Source organism: Aotus nancymaae, unplaced genomic scaffold (assembly GCF_030222135.1).
Source record: "Aotus nancymaae isolate 86718 unplaced genomic scaffold, 86718_ANA_hifiasm-v0.15.2.pri h1tg000064l_0, whole genome shotgun sequence".
Lineage (NCBI taxonomy): Eukaryota > Metazoa > Chordata > Mammalia > Primates > Aotidae > Aotus > Aotus nancymaae.
Genome location: NW_026988478.1, coordinates 6,251,162 through 6,269,392, shown reverse-complemented (window position 1 = coordinate 6,269,392; position 18,231 = coordinate 6,251,162). Strand labels below are relative to the sequence as shown.

The 18,231-nt window shown below is 35.7% G+C and overlaps 1 protein-coding gene across 1 annotated transcript in view; it reads right to left on the bottom strand.

Moving 5' to 3' along the window:
• The window catches only part of COMMD10 (COMM domain containing 10), a 142,507-nt gene that overhangs the window by 80,307 nt on the left and 43,969 nt on the right, over window positions 1-18,231 (bottom strand). Inside the window, exon 5 of the mRNA XM_012448737.2 lies at window positions 16-126. Within this exon, the coding sequence (XP_012304160.2) occupies window positions 16-126 (111 nt within the window). The remainder of the gene's footprint in view (window positions 1-15; window positions 127-18,231) is intronic.

Below are 18,231 nucleotides of genomic sequence, written 5' to 3'. Positions count from 1 at the left end.
CATGCCATTTCTTACCTTTGAATCTTCATTGTTCACTCCAAGTTGTAACACAGCTTGAGGAGATTTTAGTTTTGCTTGAGCAGAGTGAGCCATCTGAAGGTTAAGCTGCCATCCAACCGTCTCTAGCTTTAAAAGACAGGTGCAGATTGGAATCAGATGGTACAGAAGGAAGAAAACAGTCAACTTTAAGCAAATCTTCACTCAGCAGGAATGTATATGGATAGCCTGGCCTTCAGAGAAAGTCAGTTCCAGGACTCCTCTAACCTGCATACTCTGCAAATTCTCCCTTTGGACTTATTAGATTGGCCTCATGCCCCACCTGTCAAATTTAACAACAAAAGTCATCTCTAAATATACTCTATTCTAAAAATAAAAAATTCTAATACCAAGCTAAAAGAGCCAGAGGTTTTAAAATATTAAATAGTAAATTACTATTTTAAAATAGTATTTTTTAAAACTAATGATTTTTAAATAGTTACAAATTTCAACTAGGAAACAGCATAAATAGGTGAAAAGCATTTTAATGACTTCCCATATCTTTCAAAAATCTTTACATTAGGTACTATACAGGTAAGATTTGCTTTTTGTCTTTAATTTAGAGGGAAACTAAAGTATTCTGATGGTAAGACATTCACACCTTTAGACACAATGAATTTAAGTAGGCAGAGAATTGATATCTATTATCCAGCAAATGTTATCCAACAGACTATCATACTTTTCAAGGTACTCTTACTATCATTCCCAGTTATGAAAGAAACTAATCAGAACATTTCCTTTGAATTTATTAATTAACACAACAGCAAAATTTTAATCAAATAAGACAAAAATAGTAAAGGAAGACTAAGGCAGAGTTAACTTTTCTTATAAATTACTAAGGAGCACAGATGTGGTATTATGCTGAACTTGACAGTTTATTGGTGCCTCCAGCATCAGAAGTAGAGGTTTTAGATTTAATTTTCTGTAAGTCTCAAGCATCAATATTTAGAGAAGTTTTGTGAAATGCAGTTGTCATATGCCTCTGACAACGTCATAGATTTAGTAAAACTACCTTAGCAATACTGGATAAAAATGGCAGGCTCACAACAATTTTTCCTTGACTAGAATACTAATCACTTAATTTGAAAGACTGTTCAACAGCTAGAAACACAGCAGTGACTCAAAGCCAAGTTGGAAAGAGAGCAATGAAAGTATTATCTATTTGAGAGAGGATGTGATGAGAAAATAAAGATACAGTTCTGTTCTTTCTGACACTAAACCTTTTAGAGGTTATGGTAAAAAGAAAGGAGATGTTGTAGAAATATAATCTATAATATCTCTATAATACCTAATTAAAAAATCAATTTAATGGTACACGCTAAGTAAGGATTCTTTACATACTGATCTTTAACACTGAGTATGGTAAGCATAGTCTCTGATACCAGCCTGCCACTATTATCAAAAGTCACATGCAATAGACCCTCCAATGAAACACGAATAAATATCATAACCATTCTCATATATTAAAAAGGCATTTGCATACATGTTGTCTTAATAGAAAAGCACATTCTAGGTATTCATATGGACCTGTAGGATGTTGCATTTACCTTATTTAATTGATTCTATCCCTCTACATTAGGTACTTAACATAACTAATGAAGAGAAGTATTAAGTGAATAAATTAAAACACACACCCCACTGGGATCAGGCCTTGATATTAACTAATGTATGCTTAGGCACTGCACAGAGATGATGCAGACAAATTAAAAAGAACCCTAAATTTGAAGCTTATGCTTTGGTTCACGCTTAAGCTATCACTAGCTATGTGACCCTGGCTAAACCACAATCGTTCAGGATCTCAATTTCCTCATATAAAATGGAAATAAATCTATCTGAACTACCTATGTTTCTGGGTTACTGATAATATCAAATAGCATGCACATTCAAAGGATTTGGGAAACTATAAAGTATTATAAATATAAGGCATTTTGGTCACCTAATTTGTTCTACAGTATCTTCCAAACATTTTTCAAATATTTTCCAAAATTTATGACTCATCTCATCATCCACATATTCTCAGACTACGACAATGGTCTTCTAACTGGGCTACCTATCTCCTAGAGAACCTCATCTCATCATCCCACTTCCCTTCTGAAAATTCTCCAATAGCTCCTTACTACCTAAAAAATAAAATCCAAATTCAAGTTCTAAGTCTAGTATACAAAACCTCTCAGGATGTGATAACTACTTTTCCAGTCCTATGTTCTAAAACATATTACTAATTTTGTAGAATTTAGTCACACTAAACCAAATAAGATTCCCAGAACACACTATGCTGCTTCACTTGTCTATTCTTTGGCTCCAATATAAGCTCCTCTGTGATTTTTCTCCTTTCCCTTCCCTCTGCAGTCTGCTACTCTATTCCCTGAACACTCTGCATCTTTCTCTATTAACATTTAGATCAGTGTATTGCAATAATTTGCCTACATGTCTATCTCCTCAGAGTAGACTGTTATCTTCATTAGGAGACAGCTGGAATCTTATTCACCTATGTATCTTTGTGACCTACAATAGCCTCTGACAAAGTCAACACTAAAGATTCTTCTCAAACAAGTGATCAATCACATAACATACAAACTTTCAAGAAGTATTCACAAGAAAATGAATGTCTGAAAGGGGAAGAAAAAAGCTGTACTTCCACTCGGATATGGCTTTGGTAGGAGGCAGGATTGCAACCTATACAGCTAACATTTGGTTGGTTCTTCACATACACAAACACACATACACACATACACACCCCTCCCGCTTGTCACGCATACAATATTATCTGCAGACCAGAGCTTGTCCAGAAATCCTTTTTATAATGAGTAAACATTACCCTAGCTTTCATTTGGTTTGCTAAGTGGCAGCTGAGTGTGGGCTGTGAAGTTCCATACTAATTGACCTTAAGCAAGTTACACATTCACCTCTTTGAGCCTCAGTTCCCTCATCTGCAAAATGGAGACAATAAAATCTGCCTCACTAAGTTGTAAAGGGTTAAATGGTACATTGTCAAATATTGAGGTAGTGGTACCTCCTTTCCCAATTTCTCCAATTAAGTGTTCTGCCCAATCTGTATATTCTCTCCCCAACTAGATATGTGTATATTTATAATATGGCTATGAGTTAGCCTTCTTTGCTGATATTATAAAGTATCTTTTGAAAATACAACTTAAAAGATATATCACACAAGTATCATGTGATAGTATACTATCAAGTATTTTGATTTTAAAACTATACACCAAATTATATATTTTAAACATATTTACAATGTTCTACTTATTATATTCACTTTAGAAAATTATTAAAAAGCCATATGACAAAAAGATACAACTCTAATTTTAAAAGTTACTAACTAAAGATAGGTACACAATGGCCAGCCTGCAAACCTCATGTTAATCAAGACTTTGTTACTTATTCACAAAACTACTTAGCCAAGTGGCCAGAAGAAAGGACAAATTGGAGTCATCACTTAAATATTTTGAGTCAGACTATTTGATAACTGAATGAAGAGTATAGAAATTTATCTCAGAATAATGTATACGCATTCATCTAATTTTGGATAATTGCATCCAGTTTTGAAAGACTCATGTACCACTCACTCCCTTAGTTGAACCAAGTAAATAACTTCTGGATTAGAGTTTCTTTGGCCTCAACTAACAATAAGAATGACTGACATAACAAATGTCCAGAAGACAGAGAAGCAGGATCAATAAATTAACAAACTGCATTCTCAGTCCTTGAGTAGCAGAAAACTAATAAGTGAACTGTGTCACTACTTGCCTTGCTTTATTTTCTTAGGGCTTTTTGCCATCTATCATAAAATACACAGTATTTATGTGTTTGTTGACTACCACCTAAGATTCTAAACTTCTCGAGAACAAAGGTTTTTGTCCTTTTTATCATTGATATATCAAGAGCACTTAGAATAATGCCAGCATACAGTAGGCACATTCTACATCTATCTGTAGAATTGAATTGAAATAAATTAAAGCATATGCACAAGGAAAGTAATTTTTAAAAAGAGTCATGAATAAAAGCATTCATGGATTGGCTTTCTTAATTTCCAGAGCCTTTTCTATTAAATTTTGTGATTGAGATATATTTGTCCCATGGCCACATGACAGAGCAATAAAAAAAATAAAACTGCTGACTTCATATGTGTTTGTGCATACAAACACCCACACAAGAAGTTTCACAGAAAATAATCAGTATTCAGACAGCTTAAATGAAGAGAAAACATAGAAAGGATAACTAGTATTGTAAAACTAATACCTTATAGATACATAAAGCAATTTAAAAACCTCTCTTTTCCATGAAAACAGAAGAAAAAGAAAACTAACACCCCTGTGAGATAGGTAACACTTATTATCCCCATTTTACAGATTAAAAACATAAAATAAATGTAAACAATTGGTAAATTGGGATAAAGAATATATTGGGCTTCCTTATATCATTATGGCAACTTTTCTCTAAGTTTGAAATTATATCAAAATCAAAAGTTACAAGAAGTTCAGTCAAGTAAGAATCATCAGTAGACACTGAATCAAAGTAGGGAAAGTCTCATGTGGAACTGTATGTTTACATAGTCACAAAGTATCTACCCCCAATTGTTCTTTACTTATAAAAGAGTAGTTATACAGTGGAGAAAATCATCTTACCCACGAGATCAAAATTAACATCATCAAAAAGTGGCTAATGAACATCAAAATACCAATAGGTGTGATACTCTGCAAAAGTCACAATGTCACACAGTATTCTAACCAAAAAATCAGAATCTAAATCTGATCATGAAGAAACAAAAGAAAAATAAAAATTGAAGAATACCCCATAAAACAAGTGGCATATATACTTCAGAAATATCAATGTCCTAAAAGCTAAGGAAATAAGTAATTTCTTACATTGTTTAGAATATATTATTACATTATTTGCCAGGTCTATAGTAGGCATTAATGATATAAACAAGACATGGTTACTCTGCCAAGGTGAAAATCTTATATTATTTAATTATTCCTGAGACTCATAACCAAGCAAGTAAGAGAGTTGCCAATATTTTAGTTACATGTGAAATAACAAAATTCAGTATAGAGTTTTGCCTTAAGTTAGCTAATTATATTTGCTTCTATTTAAAATAACACTCTATCCTGTGTACATCATACCAAGGAACTATATTAATGTAATTTGTTTTATTATTTCATATTCAAATTTAAATCTGAGGGTCCTTACATTTTAACGTAATAGGTTTAAATATGACCAAAATAATATAAAACACAGAAAAATAAGCTACTGATATTTATAATGGTCTTCAACCCATGCCAAAACTGTTAACACAGTAGTTAGGCATCTCACTTACATTACCTTTTTACCTGAGAATGTTACTAAAATGTCAGCTCAAAATATTTTAACTTCAATATAATCTTAAATTCTTACAATTGCTCTGTAAACCAAAATTCTAAGCACTTCTCAAATTAGCCAAAATTACTAACTCTTTAAAATATAAAATGTAAAGTTACCAGTTAAGTTTTAACTAGTAGCTCTCTAAAAACAGTAGCATTAAAGTTTTTGGACCATGTCCCACCGCAAGAATACTTTTTATCCTGCAAACTGATACAGATATACAAAAGTTTCACAAAACAATTTTTACCCAAAGCAGTGTTCTCTGATAATCTCTGTTATGTTTCTCTTTTTTTAAAATGCTATTTCAGAAGCCTTTAAATTGATTTTATTACCCACTTAGAACAGGTCATCAACAGTTTGAAAAAGGCTGCATAGAAATACTGAATGAGTTGTAAAAACTATATGTATGTGTACACACACACATATATATATATATATGTGTGAGTACTCATGAAACAGTTATAATAAATCATAAAAACAAAGTTAAGAGGCAAAACTACTAAACTGAAAATATTATCTATGTTATTTTGTTATAATTCACCATTTATTTTATAACTGCCAAATGCTATAAGCAGAAATTCTATATATGTATAGCTCATTACACAAACTATAGCCATACCTCAGAGATATGGGTGTAGTTTTCAGAGCACTCCAATAAAGCCAAAATCATAATAAAATGAGTCACATAAATTTTTCGGTTTACACTATGCTGTAGTCTATTAAATGCACAAAAGCATTATGCCTTAAAAAATGTACACCCCTTAATTTAAAAACTTTATTGCTAAAAAATTCTAACAATCATCTAAGCCTTCAATGAGTCAGTTTTTTGGCTAGCTGAGAGTCTTGTCTCAATGTTGATGGCTGCTGACTGATCAGGGTGGTGGCTACTGAAAGCTGGCGTGGCTGTGACAATTTCTTAAAAGAAGACAGCAATGATGTTTTCCCACATCAACTGACCCTTTTAGGAAAGATTTCTCTGAAGCATGCAATGCTATTTGACAGCATTTTATCCACAGTAGAACTTCTTTCAAAATTGATGTCAATCCTCTCAAACCATGCCACTGCATTATCAACTACATTTGTTGATATTCTAAATCTTTGTTGTCATTTCAACAATGTTTAAAGCATCTTCACCAGGAGCAGATTTCATCTCAACCAATTTCATTGCTTATTCAACAAGAAGCAACTCCTCATCCATTCAATTTTTATCATGAGACTATAGCAATTCAGTCCCATCTTCAGGCTCCACCTCTAATTCCAGTTCTCTTGCTATTTCTATCACATTTGCAGTGACTCCCTCTACTGAAATTTTGAACCTCCAATGTCATCCATGAAGGCTAGAATCAACTTCTTCAAAACTTCTGTTCATGTGGATATTTTTACCTCCTCCCATGAATCACAAATATTCTTAATGACATCTAGATAGAGAATCCTTTCCGGAAGGTTTTCAGTTTACTTTGCCAAGATCCATTGCTATCTATGAGTAATCACTATCTATGGCAGCTATAGCCCTACAAAGTGTATTTCTTAGGTAAGAGGACTTGAAAATCAAAATTTTTCTTTGATCCGTGGGTTGCAGAATAAATGTTGCATTAGCAGACTGGAAATAAAAAATTAATCTCCCTGTACATCCTCATCAGAACACTTAGGTGACCAAGTGCACTGTCAATGAGCAGTGATATTTTGAAAGGATTCTTTTTTTCTGAGTATGTCTCAACAGTAGTCTTAAAATATTCTGTAAACCATGCTGTAAACAGATATGTTGTTATCCAGGCTTGAGCACTTAGGTATGAGCAGTCATATTTTGAAAGTAATCTTTTTTCTGAGGAGTAGTTCTCAACAGTAGTCTTAAAATATTCTGTGAACCATGTTGTACACAGATACATTGTCATCCAGGCTTTGTTGTTCCATTTATAGGAAGAATAGATTTAGCATAATTCTTACTCTGGGATTTCTGAAATGGCAAAAGAGCACTGGGTTCAACTTAAAAGGCAATGGCCACAGTAGCCCCTAACAAGGGAGTCAGCCTGTCCTTTGAAACTTTGAAGCCAGGCATTGACTTCTCTAGCTGTGAAAGTCTTAGACAGCATCTCTTTCAATGGAAGACTGTTTTGTCTCCATTGAAAATTTGTTCTTTAATGTAGCCACCTTCATCAGTGATCTCTGCTAGGTCGTCTAACTTGCGAAAGTTTCTACATTAGTACTCGCTGCATCACCTTGCATATTTATGCTCTGGAGATGGCTTCCTGCCTTAGGCCTAATGAACCAACTTCTGCTAGCTTCCAATTTTTCTTCCGTGGCTTCCTCATCTCTCTGAGCCTTCACAGAATTGAAGAAAATTAGGGCTTTCCTTTGAGTTAGGCTTTGGGTTATGGAAATATTGTCGCTAGTCTGATCTTCTATCCAGACCACTCAAATTTTTCTCTTATCAGCAAAAGGCTGTTTCACTTACTTATTATTCATGTGTTCACTGGGGTAGCATTTTAATGTCCCTCAATAACTTTTCCTTTGCATTTACAACTTGGCTAACCATTGACACAAGAGGCCTGGCTCTCAGCCTATCTCAGGTTTCAACATGCCTTCCTCACTAAGCTTAATCATTTCTAACTTTTCTTTTAAACTGAGAGATATGCAACTCTTTCTTTCACTTGAATACTTAGGTCCACAGTAGGGTTACTAATTGGCCTAATTTCAAAACTGTGTCTCAGAGAACAGGGAAGCCCAAAGAAAGAGAGAGAGAGGGCTGGGTGCGGTGGCTCATGCCTGTAATCCCAGCACTTTGGGAGGCCGAGGTGGGTGGATCACGAGGTCAAGAGATCAAGACCATCCTGGTCAGCACGGTGAAACCCCATCTCTACTAAAAATACAAAAAATTAGCTGGGCATGGTGGCGCATGCCTGTAGTCCCAGCTACTTGGGAGGCTGAGGCAGAATAATTGCTTGAACCCAGGAGGCGGAGGTTGCGGTGAGCCAAGATCATGCCATTGCACTCCAGCCTGGGTAACAAGAGCGAAACTCCATCTCAAAAATAAGAAAGAGAGAGAGAGACAGAGGAATGGAGCAATCAGAACACCCACATTTATCAAGTAAGTTTATCATCTTATATGGGCATGGTTTGTGGCATCCCAAAACAATCCCAATAGAAACATCAAAGAAAACTGATCACAGATCACCGTAACAGATATAAAAGTGGTAAAAAGTCTGAAATATTGCAAGAGTTACCAAAATGTGACACAGAGACATGAAGTGAGGTGGTCACAAGTCTTTGATTTGTGAAAAATGCAGTATCACAAAGTGATAGAAAACAATGTATGCCTGCATATGCCATTATGTCTTCCTAAGAAATGCAAACATTAGAAAGCTGATTAAATGTTTTAATAAAAGAAGAACATGAAATTACCTATTTATAAGGTTAAGCTAAACCTTGCTCCAAAAACTTTTATCAACCTCATTAACTTCTTCCTATACAATCTGTTGATTATAGAAAATTCTCAACTTATAAAACAGTGTGTTCTGGTATCAAGTTTGCATCTAAAAAAAAAACAATCCTTCCATTAACTGTTGGGATTCACTCAGGGTAGTCAGCAAAATATTAAGGGAAATATTAGGGAAAGTTATAAGATATAGTTTCAAACCTTTTGTAAGGCCGAAAGGTTTTCATAATTTGTAATAATGGAATAGGCTGAAGGCAGCCAGCTCTTACTTTAGAGTATTAGGTCATAGCCTAAAGATTAGGGATACTAGAAGGTTCCCCAGTTAAGTCTGTTTACACCACTTTCCTTTGTCTCTACTCTAATTAGCTTGTTTACTCATGTAAACTTTGTGCCAGATGGCCCTCTCAGGAGGAGGTCAACCAAGGATTACCTGTTAATGGTGTTTGCTCTGGGTCCTGGAACAAACCTTTTATCATTCGCAAAATCACTCTTTTAACCATGTTAATTATCCATAAGCGTGTTGACTTAGATACTCTGTTATTAAAACTATGCTGAACAAATGCAGAGAGGAACAGCTAGGGAGGGGTTGGGTAGCTGCAATCACCCCCTGAGAGCAACTGATGACCTCCCTGGCCCACTCGTTCACTGTACTCTGTGTTTGAGAGTTTTTATTCATCTGTTGTGGAGTCAGGGTTTGCAGGACAGAGTCCTGCAGGTGGTGATTAATGTCTCAGGTGGTGAATCTGACATATCCATCAACACAATTAACATCTAAAAACTCTTAACAAATACAACAAAAACAAACAAACAAAAACTATATGATAGCTCTATACAAAAAAAAGGCAAACTAATTTTGGAGAATTGAAACATAAAGCAAGACAGCAAGATACCAAGAATTGAAACATAATACCATGATACCAAGTTACCCTTCTTTTGTGACTTTGCCCTAAGTAGTCACAGTTACTGATAACCAAGCCAGTAGTATGGGACACAACCACAAATATGAGCTTGCCATCTTTCTGGGTGAGGGAACCAGAGAAAGGAGCACAGGACAACAAGAACCTCCAGAAAGTAAGAGGGGAATCTCAGTAAGAGATGGAGGAACCCTCAAATTCTGTTTTTAATTTCAGCCCAGGTGTCTGAATGACTCCTACATTACAAAGACAAGTGGAAAACAAAAAGCAGCTTGCAGCTAAGACTTAAAGTACTGAAGGGAAATTCAAGACACCATTCACAAAGGAATGGCAGATTGCAGTTTGAGTCTCACGAAGTTTACTGCCCTAAAAGAAAAACATCAGAGCAAAAATAACAAAATCAAGAAAAGGGCCAGGCACAGTTGTTACAGGTACACGAGCAGGGTAGGAGAGGGGTCTCCCTCACCCACTAGGAATGCCAGGTAATGGTTTGACAAATATTCCATTGCCTCTCTAAAAGTAATAAATTGGCAGCTGGCCCCAGGGAGAGGCCATTTCCTGATGGTTCTCACCTGTTGCACTGAAGTGTTAACTGAATGCAGAGACATCAAGAAGCAACTTCCTGGACATGTCCATCAAGAGATAAAATGGCAGAGTATGACCTTCCAGGGGCACACCACCAGAAAAGGGAAAAAAGCCTCAGATGAGGATATATACAACTTCCTAAACACACTGCACATGCTCACCTCCCAAGGGTAAGGAGGGAACTGCATATGCAGGCAGCGCAGCCTAAGGAAAGAATCATGGGAAAGGGGTCAGCCTATAAAGTCCTAGGATAACACTTAAACACTGCATTTGTTCTTCAAGTTGCCCACTTGGAACTCTTCCAAGTGTAAATTTCCTTTTTTTCCCTGCTCTAAAGCTTTTTAAATAAACTTCCATTACTGCTCTGAAACTTGTCTTGGTCTCCTTTTCTGCCTTATACCCCTCGGTCAAATGCTTTCTTCTGAGGAGGCAAGAAGTGAGTTTGCTGCAGACCCAATACAGTCACCAGCAGTAACTTGGATACCTTCCAAACATAACTTAGTGGCTCATCCCTGTAATCCTAGCACTTTGGGAGGCTGAGATGAGAGGATCGCTTGAGCTCAGGAATTCAAGACCAGCCTGAGCAACATAGTGAAACTCCATCACTACAGAAAAACAGAAAAAATTAGCCAGGTATGGTGAGGCATGCCTGTAGCCCCAGCTACTCAGGAGGCTGAAGTGGAAGGATCACTTGAGCCCAAAAGTTGGAGGATGCAGTCAGCCATGATCACACAACTGCACTCCAGGCTGTATAAGAGAGAGAGGCCCAGTCTCAGGAAAAAAAAAAAAATATCAAGAATGTAATATTCATAATAGTCATATTGTCTAGAATGTAATGCAAAATTAACCAACATGTGAAAAGCCAGACAAATGTAATCTAGCCTGAAAAGAAAACATGATCAACAAGTGCCAACCCCAATATAATCTACTGAAGTTTCAGACAAGGATTATATAGTAGCTATTACAACTATATCCATTCAAGTAAATGAAAATGTTCATAAAAGAAGAAAAGATAGAAAATCTTGGCAGTAAAATAAAAATTATGAAAGAAAAATAAAAATTTTAGAATTGAAAAGTACAATACCTTAAATATATAGTTCATCGGGTTAGTTTAATAGAAAAATAAGATGACAGAAGATTCAATAAACTTGAAAATAAATAAAATGAAGCCCTTCAAGAAAAAAAATGGAGAGAAAAGGTTATTTTTCTTAAATACAAAGAATCTCAAAAAACTTTGGGATAATTTTAAAAGATATAGGCAAATATAGTCCCAGAATGAGAGAAAATAAATAGTGGAGAAGAAAAATATTTCAGGAAAAAAATGACAGAAAACCTCTCAAAAACAGTGAAAAACATAAATTTACACATTTAAGAAGCTCAGAAAACCCCAATCATAGTAAATTGAAAGAAACTCCAATGGGAAAGCAAAATAAAAATACTTAAAAACACCAAGAGAAAAATGAGACATACCACACAAAACTCATGTGAATTACTATGAAGTTCTCATCAGAAAAGATGGAATAAGATAATGAAACTATTATCTTTAGAGTTCTAGAAGAAAACATCAAACCAGATTTCAATATCCCATATAAATATCTTCAAAAATGAAAGTGAAATACATACATTTTCAGGAAACTAATAACAAGAGAATTTTGTTGCCATTAGACAATACGAAAAGATACAAAAAAGAATATTTTTCAAGTTTACAGGAAATAAGGCCAAAGGGAAATTTAGATCATGATAGAATGCATTATATAATATATTTACACATTTACATATATGACAACAGAATCAAAGGTTGTGCAATGGAAGTACTCTCTGAAACAATCACTAAAATATAATGCAGAGATATAAATTAAAAGCCAATAGATAAAATTATTTTTTAAAAAACCAAATAACTCGAAGACAAAAACAGGGGAGGGAAAGAGCAAAACAAAATACTGAGGAAGACAGACAGAAAACAAATAATGAAACTGTATACCTCAATCTATCCACATCAATAATCACATTAAACATTAATAGCATCTAAATGTCCCAAAGAAAAGACAGAAAGAGAACCAGATTGGATTTAAAAACACAAGACAAAACTACATGCAGTCAGAGATTTATCTTAAATATGATGACATAGTGTCAAAGTAAACGGATGAGAAAAAAAATATACCATGCAAACGATAAGCATAAGAATGCCATACTGGCTATATCATATATATGAGATAAAACAGACATCAAGTCAAAGAGCATTCTTAAAGTAGCTTATAAGGAAGGCATAATAACCAAACACTTGTATGCGCCTTATAACCCATAAAGAAAAAACTGATAGAATTATAAAACAGAGTATGCTTCAAATGTCAGTATATAGGCTATCGGGGTCTCATAATACAACTTCCAATGGTCGGAGGATGTAAGGAAAATGGATGTGCTTTAGTCAAGAATAGGCCAAGGCAGACATCCAGCCCACATGATTCAGCGAATTTGGAGTGCAGGCACACAATTCTGCTCATTATGTAACCTGTTTGTATAAGCTCATACCTGGCTCTGAGTCACTGCTCTCTGTAAAGAGTGTAACTGCCCTGCCGCCACTGGCTCATGGTGGGTAAAGAAGGAGAGTGTAAAGTTGCTGATGTGAATAGAGCTGCTGCTGCTACAGCATGCATAATAGAGCCGGAGCTGTCTACCTTGCAGACAGACAGTGGGGTACCAGAAAAGGGCAGGTGCACCAGGGAGTGAGGCTGCAGTCATAGGGGCAGCAGGAGCCACAGAGCTGGCTGCTGAGAAGGGCTGCAGCCAGAGCAGGCAGCCAAGACAAAGTCTAACAGAGAGAGAAAGAAAGAAGAGAGAGAGATGATAAAGCCATATATTTCACCTGCCTATAGCCCCCAAGTGTTCTTTCAGCTACCCACTACCCATCCACCCACTCCCCTCAGACCTCAGCTTGGGCTGGAACCTGACATCTGGTGTGACAGAAAAGAAATGATAAAAAGTAGAAATTATCATTTTTTTCACCTATACAAATTTTTTTTAAAAATATCTATTATTTTCTTTAATATTGATAATAGATAGGAAAGGAAGATTATTTAAAGAAGGGAAAGGGGCCGGACCCAGTGGCTCACACATGTAATCTCAGCATTTTGGGATTCCAAGGCAGGAAGATGACTTGATGCAAGGAGTTCAAGACCAGCCTGAGCAATGCAGCAAGACACCATTTCTACAAAAAACAAAATAATTAGCTGGGCATGGAGGCATGCACCTATAATCCCAGCTACTCAGGAGGCTGAAGCAGGAGGATTCCATCAGCTGAGGTGGTTGAAGCTGTAATGAACCATGTTCATGCCACTGTACTCCTGCTTGGGCAACACAGTGAGATCTTGTCTCTTAAAAAAGAGGAAGGAGGCCAAACACAGTAGGTTGCACTAGCACTTTGGTAGACTGAGGTGGAAGGATCACCTGAGGCCAGTAGTCCAAGGCCAGACTGAGCAATACAGCAAGACCCCATTTCTACAAATTTAAAAAATTAGCCAGGCATAGTGATAGGGACCTGTAGTCCTGGCAAGATGGGAGGCTGAGTGAGGTAGGAGGACTACTTGGGCCCATTAGTTCAAGGCTGCAGTGAGCTATGATTGTGCCACCATGCTCCAGCCTGGGTGACAAGCAAGACCCTATTTCGAAACAAGGGGAAAAAAAAAAAAGGAAGGAAAGGGTATATTAAAAAGCATGAAGATATTCAAAGAACATTGCAAAGATAGAGGTTAACAAGACAATGCTTTAGGACACTTTTTTTAGACATGTTTTTGGGCAACTCTAAACTGCCTTTTTTAAATGACAGCTTCAGAGATGGGGGCAAACATCAGGGAATAGGAATCATAATCTCAAGTACTGTATAACCTCTTCTTTAATCATCTTAGGCTGATTTTTATATCTAGGTTTTGAATTCTGAATGTGAACTTACTCAACATTTTTGTAGTTTTTTGTGAAATCTCTGAGCCTCCATCATAAGATCATTGTTTTTTAATCAGTTAAATCTGTATTTAAATTTCATGCCAACTACTTCTAGTTTCATGTTATTGAGCAAACTAATCCTTCCAATCTGAGGTTTCTTGACACTGGGTAAAATAGAGGAAATCTAATTTAACGACTACATTGAGTTTTTGTGGGTATAAGAGGATAATACGTAAAAGGACCAGCACATCATCTGACCAACAGATTCAAAATACATGTTACTTTCCAGTTCCCCCTTTCCCTTTAAATCAACATAAATGATTTCCATAGTAATACTGTGCAGTCTCTTTAAAGACTTTTACAAAACTGTAAACAAGTGAAGCAATACCTCTTCATGTTTTCCTAATTTATTTCATGGCAGGTTTTCCTCATTTGTGTAAAACTGTAATTGAAATTAGATCCTCAAAAGTACTTTAGGGTAGAAACTTCTCCCCCTCCTGTGTATTCAATTCCAGGATTCAGTTCTAGACATACAGAAAGATTTATATGGCTTTATCTTAAATGCCATTACTACAGCAAATCTCTGATATATATAACTATGTTCTAGCCTTATTCTTTCAATGTATTAGCATATGCTCTGATTCCTGGCATGGAACCCGTTTCCCTTCTTCACGTGTGTGGTTTTTTTAACCTTTAAATAACACACCTGTTTGTCTGCAAGTGTACTACATAAGTTTGTTTTGGATATACCTCTTGTATAAAGCCCAGAAGTGGCTGTTCTTTATGATTCATTGTCCAAGGAATTTTCTTTAGGTGATTTGTTCATTTCTATTCATTGTTATAAAGATGTCTGATCTTTGCTCTGAATGATTTTATGTTACATTTTCTGCTTTTATTACTACTTAAATCTCATTGTATGATCTGCTTACTATATATGTATGTTATTTTTGATACACATACAGAGTGTGTTCTCTGACCACAATGGTATCAAACTATAAATCAATACCAGAAAGATAACGGGAATATCTCCAACAGTTGAAAGATAAACAACACATTTTTAAATAATCCATTTGTCAAAGAGGTCTTAAGGAAAATAAAAATATACATTCAACTAATTGAAAATGAATACACACTGTATCAAAATGTGTGGGTTACAGCTAAAAGCAATGCTGAGAGGGAAACTAAAAGCACCAAATATTTACATTTGATAAAATGGGAGAGGAGGATTGTTTAAAGAAGAGAAAGGGGTCAGGCACAGTGGCTCACACATGTAATCTTAGCACTTTGGGAGCTCAAATTTCCACCATGATCCAAGTTTCCACCTCAAGAACCACAGTGAAAAAACGAAACTCAACTGACCTCACATACTTATATAAAAAATTAATTCAAAAGGGATCATGAACATAAATAAAAACATAAAATTATACATTTTTTATTTTTTTTAAAAAAAGTAAAGAGTTCCAGAAAATCTAGGGATAGGCAAAGAATTCTTAGATGGCACCAAAAGCATAATATATAAAAGCAAAATGTAATAAATAGGTCTTCACCAAAATGAAAAATTTCTACTTTGCAAAAGACCCTATTAAGAAGATAGAAGTCAACCTACAGCCTTGGAGAAAATATTTCCAAACCACATATCCAACAAAGGACTAGTATCTAAAATACATAAAGAACTCCAAAACTCAACATCAAAAAAACCAATTAATCAAATTAGAGAATATACAAGACATAAGGAGACATTTCACTAAAGAGGACATGCAAATTATAAACGAGCACAAGAGAAAGTGTTCAATGTCTGTAGTTATCTGAGAAACACTAATTAAAACCACAATAAGATATTACTATACACCTTATCAGAACAGTTAAAATAAAAAATAGCGATGACATAAATGGTGGCAAGCATGCAGACAAAAGGAATCCCTCAAATGGTGCTGGTGAGATTTCAAAATGATACAGCCACTCTGGAAAATGGTACTTTCTTACCAAACTAAATTTACAACTACCACATGACCCAGAAATTTGTACTCCTGAGCATCTATTCCACAGATATAAAAACTTATGCTCACATAAAAACCTATATACAAATGTTTATAACAACTTCATTTGTAACAGCCAACAATAATTCAAATGTCCTTCCAAGGTTTAATGCTTACACAAACTATTTTTAAACTTTTTTTTATTTTTACATTGTTGATTTTTTAAAAATATTTCCATAGGTTTTTGGGGAACAGGTGGTAGGTATTTGGTTACATGAGTAAGTACTTTTGTGATTATTTAATTTTGGTGCATCCATCACCTGAGCAGTATACACTGATCCCAACTGGCAGTTTGTAGTCTTTTATCCCTCACCCCTCCACCCTTACCCCGAGTCCCGAAAATCCATTGTATCATTCTTATGCCTTTGCATCCTAATAGCTTAGCTCACTTACAAGTTAGAACATAAGATATTTGTTTTCAATTCTTGAGTTACTTCACTTGGAATAATAGTCTCCAAACCCATGGAAGTTGCTGCAAATGCCAGTAATTCATTCCTTTTTATGGCTGAGTATTCCATCATATATACATATACATGTACATATATATGTGTATGTGTATATACATACACACACACACACACACACACACATACACACCAGTTTATCCAGTGGTTGATTCATGAGCATTTGGGCTGGTTCCACATTTTTGCAATTCCAAATTGTACTGCTGTAAACATGCATGTGCAAGTACCATTTTTGCATAAGGACTTCTTTTCCTCTGGGTAATCAGTAGTGGGAGTGCTGAATCAAATGGTAGTTCTACTTTCAGTTATTTTTGTTTGCTTTAAGACAGTTTCACTCTGTCGCCAGCCTGGAGTGCAGTGGCGCAATGTCGGCTCACTGCAACCTCCACCTCCTGGAGTCAAGCGATTCTCCTGTCTCGCCTCCTGAGTAGCTGGGACTACAGACACGTCACCAGGCCCAGCTAAATTTTGTATTTTTAGTAGAGACATTGTTTCACCATGTTAGCCAGGATGGTCTTATCTCTTGACCTCGTGATCCACCTGTCTCGGCCTCCCAAAGTGCTAGGATTATAGACGTGAGCCACTGTGCCTCGCCTACTTTTAGTTCTTTAAGGAATCTCCATACTGTTTTCCATAGTGGCTGTTAGTTTACATTCCCTCCAGCAGTGTAGAAGTGATCCCTTTTCACCAAATTCATGCCAATATCTACTACTTTTTTTTTTTTTTATAGTAGCCATTCTTGCAAGAGTAAGATAGTATTGCTTTGTGGTTTTGATTTGCATTTCCCTGATCATTTGTGATGCTGAGCATTTTTTCATGTTTGTTAGCCATTTGCACATCTTCTCTTGACAATTGTCTACTCATGTCCTTAGCCTACATTTTGATGAGATTTTTTGTTTTTTTTCTTGCTAATTTATTTGAGTTCCTTGTAGATTCTGGGTATTAGTCATTTGTCAGATGTATAGATTGTGAAGATTTTCTCCTACTCTGTGGGTTGTCCTTTTATTCTGACTGTTCCTTTTGTTGTGCAAAAGCTCCTTAGTTTAATTAAGTCTCATTTATCTTTGTTTTTGTTGCATTTGCTTTTGGGTTGTCTCCAAGTCTTTGCCTAAGACAGTGTCTAGAAGAGTTTTTCCAATGTTATCTTCTAAATTTTTATAGTTTCAGGCCTTAATTAAGTCCTTGACACATCTTGAGGTTTTTTTGCATAAGGTGAGAGATGAGGATTTAGTTTCATTCTCCTACATGTGGCTTACTACTTATCCCAGCAACATTTGTTGAAAAGGATGTCCTTTCCCCACTTTATGTTTTTGTTTACTTTGTCAAAGATCAGTTGGCTGTGCATATTTGGGTTTATTTCTGGGTTCTCTATTCTGTTCCACTGGTCTATGTGCCTATTTTTATACCAGTACCATGCTGTTTTGGTGACTATGACCCTATAGCATAGTTTG